At 50.0% G+C, this 12,905-nt stretch overlaps 1 protein-coding gene and 1 non-coding gene across 2 annotated transcripts in view; both read right to left on the bottom strand.

Moving 5' to 3' along the window:
* Window positions 1-12,705, bottom strand: part of LOC132585898 (neuronal PAS domain-containing protein 3-like) — a 67,021-nt gene extending 54,316 nt beyond the window's left edge. The window contains exons 1-3 of the mRNA XM_060257775.1: window positions 12,534-12,705; window positions 9,765-10,003; window positions 2,435-2,558 (exon numbers count right to left, since the gene is read on the bottom strand). Of these exons, the coding sequence (XP_060113758.1) occupies window positions 2,435-2,558; window positions 9,765-10,003; window positions 12,534-12,625 (455 nt within the window). The 5' untranslated portion in view covers window positions 12,626-12,705. The remainder of the gene's footprint in view (window positions 1-2,434; window positions 2,559-9,764; window positions 10,004-12,533) is intronic.
* Window positions 5,788-5,859, bottom strand: TRNAD-GUC (transfer RNA aspartic acid (anticodon GUC)). Its single transcript has one exon. It is a non-coding gene; the product is annotated as a tRNA-Asp (tRNA).
* Window positions 12,706-12,905: the final 200 nt, after the last annotated feature.

The following is a 12,905-nucleotide window of genomic DNA, read 5'->3' as shown; positions in this document are numbered from 1 at the left end:
ACAAGAGATCGACAGAGGTGGTTTGCTGTTGCCTGCCTCCGCGTAGCAACGCTGGACTTCCTTGGTGGTCTCCCATCCAAGTACTAACCAGGGTTGACCCAGCTTAGCTTCCAAAATCTGACGAGCTCAAACCAGCCTGGGCCACCCAGGTGAGGGTAAATCGAGGCTGGGGGAGAAACGAGGGTTAATCCTGCCCCTCAAGGAGAGCCAGTTTGGTGTAGTGGTTAAAGTGTGCGGACTCTTATCTGGGAGAACCGGGTTTGATTCCCCACTCCTCCACTTGCACCTGCTAGCATGGCCTTGGGTCAGCCATAGCTCTGGCAGAGGTTGTCCTTGAAAGGGCAGCTGCTGTGAGAGCCCTCTCCAGCCCCACCCACCTCACAGGGTGTTTGTTGTGGGGGAGGAAGGTAAAGGAGATTGTGAGCCGCTCTGAGACTCTTCAGAGTGGAGGGCGGGATATAAATCTAATATCTTCTTCTTCTTCTTCTCAAGAAGGAGTGTGTGAATTCACAAAAACACAAGAGGATGGGGTTCGCATGTGCAGGAAAACACATATTCCAGCTATTCACAGATCTCCGTTCATGTCTAATTATCCCTCCACTTGCGATCTTTCTCGTCTTGGCCTTATGTTAAATATGCTTCAGTCCCCCCGGTGCAAATAAAGATCAGCTAAGCGAGAGGTTCAAGACACCTAATCTCACCCACCACACTCAATTTGGTGCGTTGGGAATCATAACGCTAGGCCAAAGACACCCCCCACTGCCTCGAGGGGGTTAACGTCCAAATCCAGCCGGATTATTGAGCGGCGGATTGTCCGGCAGTGCAGCAATCACCGAATTCTTCCCCCCAAGTGTGTAATTATGTGAGAGAATAAAGCCGGCGGAATGGCTGCGGATTACGGCAGCACAGCTGTGGCTGTTCTTATTCGGCCAGCGCCCCTGGAGAATTATTTGCAGCTGAGAAGCAGAGAACGGCCAAGCAATTGACTCCTTGTGGGCAAGGTGAGCCGGGATGGGGGGACTGGCAGTGCCGGAGAAAAACTGAGGCTGTTTAGAGTGGGGGGGGGGGGGAGAAGTTTTTTTTGCCACCGTTCTAAATGGCCTCGAGCCATTTGTGAGCGTGATGTCAGTTTAAAGTTTTTGGAGAATTTGTATTTCCATATAATTGCTGAAAATTGTAGTTCAGCAGTGGGAACGCAGTAGAAGTGTTGCTGTAAGCGGTTTTTTTGAACGGGGACGTCTTCTTTAAGAATTTATGCAGCACTCTATGCTGAAAGAGTTCTAATCGAAGCAGGACGTTCTGAAGTCAACAACCTGAACATTATTGGGACTCCTTTGCACAAGATGGTTCATGAATTTTGTAATTCTTTGTCAATTTTGTTTATTTGTATATGCACCATTATTACATAGTAATTTGGTCACTATAACCTTTGGTGGTCTATATTACTGTTCTAAAAGTAAGCGATAAAACACAATCATAAGAAAGTAGAGAAAGTAGAGAAAGAAGTCCTTTTCTCTCTTTCTCACAATACAAGACCTCATGGGCTTCAATGAAATTGGCCATGCTAGCTGGGGCTGATGGGAGTTGCAGGCAAAAAACATCTGGAGAGCTACCGTTGGCCACCCCTGTCCTACATCTTCTCCCCCCACAACAGACACCCTGTGAGGTGGGGGGGCTGAGAGAGCTCTCCCAAAAGCTGCCCTTTCAAGGACAACTCCTGCAAGAGCTATGGCTGACCCAAGGCCATTCCAGCAGGTGCAAGTGAAGGAGTGGGAAATCAAACCCGGTTCTCCCAGATAAAAATCTGCACACTTAACCGCTACACCAAACTGGCTCTCCAGTTTGTCGGATGAAACAAAAATGTCTTCACTTATTGGTAAATGAGAGCGACAGAAGAAAATAGGAGCATCTTTCTAGGAAAAGAATTGCAGAATTTTGGCGCCGTGATTAGACCTGGTTTGTCACTAGCCTAATCTCAAAAAGCGGAGGCACTTGTACCAGGGCTTCCAAAAATGACCACAGTAGCTGGGAAGGTTCCTAAGGGAGCAGGCGGTCTTTGAGGTGTGTGGGTTCCAAACTGCATAGGGCTTGAAAAGGCAACACTTTGAATTGTGCCCCAAACCAGACTGAGAACCACTGTAGTCGGGCCAAAGCTGAAGCGACACGGTCCCTACAAGCCAATCTAGTCGACATCGTAGCTGCAGCATTCTACGTCAATTGAAGTCTTTGTACAGTCTCCAAGGGCAGTCCCATGTTGACATATTGCAATAGTCTAACCTAGGTGCAGCCAGCGCCTGCACCACAGCGGCTGGATCTTTTCTGCCAGGAAGATCACAGCCGACCAACCAGTCAAAGCTGGTGCACTCCTGGACGAGGCTGCCACCCACTGATCCATCTGGAGGCCCGGATCCAGAAACGGCCCCAGATTACGGACCCGTTCGTTCTAGGGGAACGAAACGCCATCCGGAACAGGTGACACCTGAAGTCCCGGGCCAGATTTTTCCACTCCCCAGCAGACTTCTGAAATAGATCGTCCTCTTCAGCTAACCTCAGAACACCTGTAAAGATTGGGGAGCGAAAGTACTTCCAGAGGGAGGGAGTTTCAAAGATCTGGGTGCCGTGAAGACTACCTTGATTGGCCCCCAAACAAACTTCTGTCACTGGGGATTCCTGCGGCAAAACCTCCATGGACAGAGTAGGTAGAGAGCGAGAGGTGAAAGAGCCCTACAGGCTTCTTCGTCTTCCACGACACGCCAGGTAAGGATCTGGACCCCTTCCCTTCTTCTCAAGGGTGGAATTCTAGCAGGAGCCCCTTTGCGTATTAGGCCAAACCCCCTGATGTAGCCAGTCCTCCAAGAGCTTACAAGGCTCTTTTCTGTAAGCTCTCGAAAGATTGGCTACATCAGTGGGGTGTGGCCTAATATGCAAGGGAGCTCCTGCTAGAATTCCACCCCTGCTTCTTCTCTTTCGCTCTCTTTGAAAGTCAGACACGTTCTGCAGCTCAGGCGGGGGTGGGGTGTACAGACGAGGGGTCTCTGCGCAACACGGTGATCGAATTTGGGTCAACCAGAGCAAACGGGCAGTACAGTCACCATCTGGACGGAGGCCAAGTTTGGGCGATTCACCTTTCCAAGGGCGGTGTCCCACCCCTCCCGGCCCCCGTTCTGACGGTTGGGACACGGAGTGGGGGGAAAGACAGAGGAAGGCTGAGTTTCGGCAGCTGCTCCGGGGACAGACGGTGGCTCTCTGCCAGACCGCTCTGTGAGGAGAATTTGATGGGTCTTGAAAGGCAAAGAGGCAGACAGGGTGTTCCAAGACACCAGGGGAGGGCAAAGGTGGGGCCTTAAATCAACCCAGGCGCAATCGGATCTGTCTTCCTCGGAAACAAACATGCCATGTTGGCCCAGTTACCAGAGAAGAGAACAAGGACATCCCGAAGCCGATCGTGTCCCGCACGCAGTACCCACAAGCCACCAAGCTGGGAGACCCCAAGCAAGGAGAAAGACCCCCTCCCCCGCCCTAATTCACAAATGTGGGCAAGGACAGGTTATCAGGGAAACAGACGGCACGTGCTCAGAGGCACTCTTGTTGCTCTAATGTAAGGAGAGAGGAAACATCCATCGGGTGTATAAATCGATGGTGCGGCCTCATTTGGAGCAGTGTGTACAATTCTGCACCTCAGAAAAGATATTATAGCATTGGAAAAAGCACAGAAAAGGGCAACTAGAATGATTCAAGGGTTGGAACACTTTCCCTATGAAGAAAGGTTAAAACGCTTAGGGCTCTTGAGCTTGGAGAAACGTCGACTGCGGGTTGATGATTGAGGTTGACAAGATTATGCATGAGATAGAGAAGGTAGAGAAAGAAGTCCTTTTCTCCCTTTCTCACAATACAGGAACTCGTGGGCACTCAATGAAATTGCTGAACAGTCGAATTAGAATGGATAAAAGAGGTACTTCTTCACTCAAAGGGTGACTAACACATGGAATTCACTGCCACAGGCGGTGGTGGTGGCTTCAAGCATAGATGGCTTCAAGAGGGGATTGGATAAGCATCTGGAGCAGAGGTCCATCAGTGGCTATTAGCCACAGCATATTGTTGGAACTCTCTGTCTGCGGCAGTGATGCTCTGTATGCTTGTAGCCGCTACCACCTTTTGTGGTAGTGAATTCCATGTGATAATCACCCTTTGGGTGCAGAAGGACTTCCTTTTATCCATTCTAACCCAACTGCTCAGTAACTTAATTGAGTGCCCACAAGTTCTCGTACTGGGAGAAAGGGAGAAAAGGACTTCTTTCTCTACCTTCTCTATCCCCTGCATAATCTTGTAAACCTCAGTCATGTCACCCCTCAGTCTACGTTTCTCCAAGCTAAAGAGCCCCAGGCGTTTTAACATTTCTTCATAGGGAAAGGGTTCCAAGCCTTTAATCATTCTAGTTGCCCTTTTCGGGACTTTTTCCAATGCTATAGTATCTTTTTTGAGGTGTGGTGACCAGAACTGTACAAAGTACTCCAAATGAGGCCACACCATCGATTTATACAGGGGCATTAGGATACTGGCTGATTTGTTTTCAGTTCCCTTCCAAAGGAAGAAGGAGCAGCGGTTCTTACTCAACATTTTGTCGCTGCCCCCCCCCCCCCAAACCCTCTTTGGATGGCCTTACCTTCCTCCTAACCTTGGTTGCCTGACTCAGGAGGAGGGGAAAAAAAGAAATTAAAACCCTGTCTCCCATCTCTGCTTGTCAAATTAGGGGCAATTTGAACAATTGGTTTCCCTCCGGATGTTTAATAAACCACTGATTGATTAATCAACATGACCTTAATATTTTTCCCTGCCTCACCCCCAGGAAGGCTCTTGCTGCCAGCGCACAGGGGGAAAAAGAAAGAGACGGCTAATTGCGCTAATGCGATTGATTAGGAAATTGGCCCCGGGGCAAAGATGGTAATTAGTACAGGGGAAATTGCCGGCCAGCGGTCTCCTCTAGAGGAGGGGGGGGGAATACGTTTGCCACCCAAACAAGGTGTTTTGTGAGTCAGGTTCTCCAAGATTTTGTTCTAGACGGAAGCATTGCCAATGGTTAGAGCCAATGTTCCCTCAAAGCTGCGGAGTCTTGGGAGCAAAAATTCTACCTCGTGAGCTACTGGCATTAAAGTTGTGAGCTCCTGGTATTAAAGTTGTGAGCTCCTGCATCAATTCGTGTGCTCTGGGGCCATCCTTCCAGAGCTAAGACAAAAATGTGTGAACTGGAAGCTAAAAATCTGGGAGCTAGCTCACACTAACTCAGTTTAAAGGGAACACCGCTTAGAGCTGGCACAGAAGCTCCTGGGATGCTATTATCAGCTTCATACCGTAAGGGTGGAAAGCATTCATTTCCCACCTTCTTTTTTATTTTCACAATGACCCCATAAGGTAGACTCGGCCAAGATATGAGAACTGGCTCACGGTTTCCCCGTGCCCTTCAAAGCCCAGCAGGAACTTCAACAGGAGAGGTACCATTTCGACGTCCGGTGCTCAGGTCTCTGTCTCCAAGACTGACGACTAATGCATGCCAAGCAGAGGCTCTACCACTGAGCTACAGCCCCACTTCATGGCTCTCTAGGGTCTCACGCCAAGGTCTTCCCCATCACCTCCTGCCTGGTCCTTTTTAACTGGAGATGCCGGGGATTGAACCTGGGACCTTCTGCATGCCAAGCAGAGGCTCTAACACTGAGCCACAGCCCCACTTCATGGCTCTTCAGGGTCTCAGGCTGAGGTCTTTCCCATCCCCTCCTGCCTGGTCCTTTGAACTGGAGATGCCGGGGATTGAACCTGGGACCTTCTGCATGACAAGCAGAGGCTCTACCACTGGGCTACAGCCCCACTTCATGGCTCTCCAGGGTCTCAGGCTGAGGTCTTTCCCATCACCTCCTGCCTGGTCCTTTTAACTGGAGATGCTGGGGATTGAACCTGGGACCTTCTGCTTGCCAAGCAGAGGCTCTGCCACTGAGACACAGCCCCTCCCACAACTACAGTCTTTTTCTGTTCCTAGGGTCAGATTACAAACTCACTCCTCTCTTAATTTATCCTCTGTCTCTGAAATGGAGGTTCCGTTTAGGAATCCTGCCTCACAGATCCATGAATTCGCCTAATCCTGTTTTAAAACAAATCACCATTATCTTGTGGCAGTGAGTTCCACCGAACACCCACAAACAGCGTAAAGAAATACTTCCTTTAAAAAAAAAAAACTTGAATTCCCCAGTCTGTTGTAGCATAATTAGTAATCAACCTCCCCCTTAGGGCTGCCAACCTCCAGGTGCCACCTGGAGCTCTCCTGCTTATTAAAACTGATTCCCAGACAACCAGGATCAGCTCCTCGGGAGAAAATAGCTGCTTTGGAGGGCAGACCCTCGGGAACTGTACCGTTCTGAGATCCCTACCCTTCCAGCCTCCACCCACCAAATCTCCAGGCCCTTCCCAATCCAGAGATGGCATCTTTGCTCTTCAGATCCACCTATACCAGGGGTGTCGAACATGCAGGCTGGGGGCCGAGTCAGGCCCTCAAAGGGCTCCTATTAGGCCCTCAAGCAACTGGCTATCATCTGCTTCCTTCTCTTTCTCGTTTGCTTCCTTCTACATCACAGCTTGCTTTGCCAGGCTTGCTCAATCGCACAGGAGCTACAGAACAAAACCTCTATTTTCTCCACTGGCTGAGGCTCCTCCTTTGAGGAGGACGAGGAAGAGCTTGCTTTGCCAGGCTCTCTCAATTGCCCAGCAGAGCTACTGAGCCGAGCCTCTCTTCCTTCTATCGGCTGCGGCTCCTCTTCCTCCTGATCCCCTGGGGACGGAAGGAAAGAGCCAGAGTTTCCTTTGCCCAGTTCCTTGGATCCCGTGGGAGAAATACAAAGAAAGCACCTTTAAGACCAACGAGTGCTAATGTTTTAAGCATGTTTTAAGTTTTAAAAAATCTTTGTGTTTGCCTGTGTCCTTTATAAATTTTATCTCTCTGCTACCTAATTTTAAATAGGTACACACATGGCCCGGCCCCACAAAGTCTCATTTATGTCAGGTCCGGCCCTCATAACGAATGAGTTCGACACTGGAGCTCTCTCAATTCCGGTGGGTAGTCCTCACTGCAAAAAGGCAGCTTGTGCGGCCACCCCCAACACCCCCCCAACAGCTAAAGCAGGCGTTTGAGTATCTGTCCCCCCCCCCGACAACTCCACCCTGTTCTGACCCTTCGGCCCCCCACGCCGCCGTCTATTTTTAAACGTCCCCCCACCCCGAGGACGCAGCTGCAGCCGCACAATGAGAAGAAAACCCTCAGAGTCCTCAGCCGCGTCGACGTTCTCGTTTCCCCAAAAGCCGGTCATTAATAGAATTCAAGCCCAGCAGATTTTGGCTCCTTTTGCACACTGGGGGAGGGGGGAGAGTGGGGCGGTAGGGAAAGGACAAGGCAGACTCAGCTTACAAGATGTCCCTTTCTCTGTGCTGGAATCTGTGGGGTGGGGCGTTGGGGGGGGGGAGAGAACGGACCGGGGCCTTGCCCAGCCTCAGCTGCCCCCCCCCCAAACAATAGGCAGATGTTTATCCCTATTTCATGAAACACTCGTTATTGGCCCGATAATTACCCCGCGGGTAATGATAGTAATCAGAAATTGCTGCAAGCCTGTATTCTTCTAAGGCAGTTAATTTATTTAATTACACACTTTTGGAGCTGCATTATTTAAATGGTGATTTATTGCATGCCTAATCAATGCTATTTTATCTGGGCGACTGCTGGTGTGCGTTGGAATGAAGGAGAGGCTGGCCTTTTCAAAGGGAATTGTGGGGGGGGGGGGGCGGAACAAGAGAGAGAATAAAAGGACCAAGACTTTGGGAGGGGGAGAGATTCCAGAAACCCCCTGCGTTTCACGATATCGCTGGAGACGTACGAACCTTTGCAAACCTTTTTATGAATGGCTGAAGACACAAATTTGATTTTTATACGGCACATACTTGCAAGTTCCTCAATTCTGATATCTTAATGTTTACACTAGCAAACCATTCGTTATAACCAATGTTCCCTCTAAGCTGCGGAGTCTTGTGAGCAAAATATCTACTTTGTGAGCTTCTGGGATTAAAGTTGTGAGCTGCTGCATCGATTCGTGTGCTCTGGGGTCATCTTTCCTGAGCTAAGGCAAAAATGTGTGAGCCGGAGGCTAAAAATTTGTGAGCTAGCTCACACTAACTCAGCTGAGAGGGGACACTGGTTATAACTAAAGACTCTAAGCCTTTATAGACTATGCGTAACGTCTGTAAACTAACGGTGCAGAGTTTATGTTGAAATAACGCTACTTTCTTTTTTCTTTTTCCCTTCCTCACTTTGTATTTCCTTACCCTGTTTCTTTAAAAATGCCAATTAAATATATATATTATTTTTTTTTAAAAAAAACTAAAAATGGGTGGGGCCAAATCTGATTGGCTGTAAAGATTAAAGTAACTCAGGTGTCATTTTTATTCTCTCACTTTTTTCCCAGAGTATTTTTTTTTTAATCGTCCTCTTATGCCCTGAACTTCGGCCTCCTCTCTCTCTCTTTCAGTGGTTGGCTCCACCTTCCATGGCAGCCATTTTGTGGTTGCACTCACCACCTTGTGTCAGAATCCCAGACGTCCCCATAAGCTCAAAAAGGTTGGGGACCAGTGTTCCCTCTACGCTGAGTTAGTGTGAGCTCACTTTAGCATCCAGCTCACACATTTTTGTCTCTGCTCAGGAAAAATGGCCCCACAACTTTAATGCCGGTAGCTCACAAAGTAGAATTTTTGCTCACAAGACTCCACAGCTTAGAGGGGACATTGTTGAGGACTTTGTTGGGAACATTGTTTTAGAACTTTGTTCCAACCTCCCGGACCCTGCAAAACAGCAATCTTTCGGAATCCTCAGTGCTGTGCTTTTTAGCGTACGTGTAAGCTCGCAGCTTGGCAAAAATATACAAAAAATGAAATTGCCTTAGAGAATTCCGTTTCTTTTTTTAAAGGCCAAGTTTCTAGTCCTCGGTGCTGTGGAAGCCACGCTTGGTAGCTCAAATGCCTGTTGAAGCCAAGAGGACAACCAACAGGGGTGAACCCAGAAACCCCCACTGCTACACGACCCCTTCCCCAGCCCGGAGCAGCTGAATAAAATATGCGAAATAGCAACCATTATTCAAACATGACTGTCTGACAGACACTAGCGGAAGAATTCTGACTTCAGTGGTACAAAATTTAAGGTGTTGTCACAAAATTTAGTCCCGGATACGCCACAGGCCACAGGATAGCTCTTTCACAAAACCCCAGAACTATTTTTTTTTTTTTAAATCAGGGGTGGAATTCTAGCAGGAGCTCCTTTGCATATTAGGCCACACACCCCGATCTAGCCAATCCTGCGAGAGCTTACAAGGCTCTTTTTGGTAAGCTCTTGGAGGATTGGCTACATCAGGGGTGTGTGGCCTAATATCCAAAGGAGCTCCTGCTAGAATTCCACCCCTGTTTAAAACTATCATTCCTATTTTATCTGTTTCCCGTTTTTCTCCCTGATGGAACTCAAGAGTGACTTTTCGCACTGTTTCCTCCCCGCACTTAATTCTCACAACAACCCAGTGAGGTAGGCCAGGCTGAGCAAATGTCCATGGTCACCTGGCAGACGTCCATGGCCCAGCAAAGGATTTGAACCCGGCTGCCTCAAGTCCTAGTACCCCACGCTCGTCCGTCCACCGGAGCCGAATTGAGCGTTCACCCCTCTCCCTTCCGTCGCACCCTCTGCCACTTACCTTTGGCGGCTGGGGAGGGGCCTTCTGCCCGTGGGGCCCAGGGCGGGTCTCCGTGGCTGGCAAAGTCCCTCATCTTGAGGTAACTGATGGTGAGGCGGACGATGGAGGCCTTGTCCAGCTGGCTGGTGATGGCTCCGGGCAAAGGCAGCATCTTGGCCAGTTCGTAGAACTCAAAGTTCTCCTTGCCCCGGCGGGAGCGGGCAGCATTGCGGGACTTCTCCTTGCGCAGGGCCTGGAGGCTGGGCAGAGGGAGGAGAAATCAGGCCAGGGCAATTTGGCTCAACGTGTGAGGCATAAACAGCCCCCTCTCCTGCCCTTGTTGCTTCCTTACGGCCTTCTCAGCCCACCCGTCCCCCTTCAAGAGCTCCGAGTGGTGTCACAAGAGCCTCTCTCCTCCATTTTCATCCTCACAACCCCCCTGCGAGGTAGGTAGGGTTGCCAAGTCCAATTCAAGAAATATCTGGGGACTTTGGGGGTGGAGCCAGGAGATTTTGGGGGTGGAGCCAGAAGACATTGGGGGCAGAGCCAGGAGCAAGGGTGTGACAAGCATCATTGAACTCCAAAGGGAGTTCTGGCCATTACATCTCAAGGGACTGCACACCTTTTAAATGCCTTCCTTCCATAGGAAATAATGCAGGATAGGGGCACCTCCTTTGGGGGCACATAGAATTGGACCCCCATGTTCAATCTTTTTGAAACTTGGAGGGTATTTTGGGGAGAAGCACCAGATGCTACGCGGCAAATTGGGGGCCTCTACCTCAAAAAACAGTCCCCTCCTCAGAGCCCCAGATACCCACAGATCCATTCTCCATTATTTCCTATGGGAATACATCTCCATAGGGAATAATAAAGTTCCCAGCAGATATTTCCCTTCCCTCCCCCCTGCTTTCTGATGACCCTGAAGCGGGGGGAGGGCCTCCAAACCGGGGGATCCCCTGCCCCCACCTGGGGATTGGCAACCCTAGAGGTAGGTCAGGCGGGGAGAACGCAACCGGCCAGTCACTCGGTGAACTTGGCGGCTGAGCAGAGGTTACAACCCTGCTTGTTGATCCTGCATTGAACAGGGGTTAGACTAGGATCAGGGGTGTCAAACTCATTTGTTATGAGGGCCAGAGCTGACATAAATGAGACCTCGTCGAGCTGAGCCATGTCGGGTTGGGCCAGGCCATGTGTGTATCTATTTAAGATTAGGTAGCAGAGATATAAACTTTTTAAAGGACACAGCCCAACATGACTGAAGATTTTTGTTTAACTTAAAAGAAAACATGCTTAAAACATTAGCACTTGTTAGTCTTCAAGGTGCTTTCTTTGTAGTTCTCCCGTGGGATCCAGGGAACTGGGCAAAGGAAGCTCTGGCTCTTTCTCTCCCCCCACAGGGGACCAGGAGGGGGAGGAGCCTCAGCCAATGGAGAAAACAGAATTCTTTGCTCTGTAGCTCTGCTGTGTGATTGAGCAAGCCTGGCAAAGCAAGCTGAGATGCAGAAGGAAGCAAGAGAGAGGGAGAAGGAAGCAGACAAGAGCCAGTTGCTCAGGGGCCCGATAGGAGCCCTCCCGGGGGTCTGATTTGGCCCCCGGACCGCATGTTTGACACCCCTGGCCTCTATAGTCCCTCCCAACTCTATGATTCTGTAATTCTCACAGTGGTCCCACGGCATTGCTAGTTTTTGTAATCCGCCTTGAGCCTTAGCCAGAAAGGTGGACTATAGATAACGAAACTGAAGACAAAAGAATGAAGACCGCAGCTGCATTGAAATGAAGCAGAAACTAACCCTTGGTGGGTTGGGGGAAGAACTGCCTGTAACCTGGGATTCAGTCCTTCAGACACACATCTGAGGACCAGGGTGATCTAACTGCTCTCTCCAGGGATATCTTTATGCGAAGAAGAAGATAGAAGAAGATATTGGATTTATAGGCCACCCTATACTCTGAATCTCAAGAGTCTCAGAGCGATCACAATCTTCTTTACCGTCCTCCCCGCCCCCCGCCCACAACAGACACCCTGTGAGGTAGGTGGGGCTGAGAGAGCTCTGACAGAAACTGCCCTTTCAAGGACAACTCCTACAAAAGCTATGGCTGACCCAAGGCCCTTCCAGCAGCTGCAAGTGGAGGAGTGGGGAATCAAACCTGGTTCTCCCAGATAAGAGTCCGCACACTTAACCATTACACCAAAGAAGATACTGGATTTATATCCCACCCTACACTCTGAATCTCAAGAGTCTCAGAGTGGCTCACAATCTCCTTTATCTCCCCCCCGCCCCCGCACAACAGACATCCTGTGAGGTGGGTGGGGCTGAGAGAGCTCTCCCAGAAGCTGCCCTTTCAAGGACAACTCCTACAATAGCTATGGCTGACCCAAGGCCATTCCAGCAGCCGCAAGTGGAGGAGTGGGGAATCAAACCCGGTTCTCCCAGATAAGAGTCCGTGCACTTAACCACTACACCAAACTGGCTCTCATCCTGAGACTGGAAGGTTGCTGGTAATGTGCACATTTCACTTTCATCAACTAATGAATCCGTTCGATTCAGCGCTTATTTTTTGCCCACGTGGTTGCAGTTCCACATTTGCTGAATGAAAAAGGGGCAAAATGTGGGGGATTGCCAAAATCTGGAAGCGTCTGGGGTGAATAAGTCAGACAGGAAGGGTTTGGAAAAACTCCTCTCCAAAAGAGAGAAGATGGGGACACCTTCCCGGAGTAGTTCTCTAACTGCTGCAGCCCTCTGGCTCTTGACTGCGAGGAGAACGTGTGTGCCAGGCATGGTGCCATCTTACCAGGGCACAGGCTGATTCTTCACCAACAAGCCTTGCAGGAAGTCCCACTCCACGCTGACACACTTCACTTCGCTGCCATAGAGAGCGGCCATCTTGGCCCCGGGAGCATCCGACGTTGGGCCCGCCTCAAAGGGGTGGCGGATCACGGGCTGACTTCAGAGAAGACCCCTGTCTCCTGCAAAGGGGAAGAGAGGCCAGTAAGAGCATAAGAGAAGCCATGTTGGATCAGGCCACTGACCCATCCAGCCCAACCCTCTGTGTCACACAGTGGCCAAAAAACCAGGCGCCATCAGGAGGTCCATCAGTGGGGCCGGGACACTAGAAGCCCTCCCAAGCACCCAGAATACAGAGCATCACTGCCCCAGACAGAGA

Source organism: Heteronotia binoei, chromosome 17 (genome assembly GCF_032191835.1).
Source record: "Heteronotia binoei isolate CCM8104 ecotype False Entrance Well chromosome 17, APGP_CSIRO_Hbin_v1, whole genome shotgun sequence".
Classification (NCBI taxonomy): Eukaryota; Metazoa; Chordata; class Lepidosauria; order Squamata; family Gekkonidae; genus Heteronotia; species Heteronotia binoei.
The sequence above is the reverse complement of the archived record's forward strand: the minus strand, read 5'-3'. Positions and strand labels throughout refer to the sequence as shown.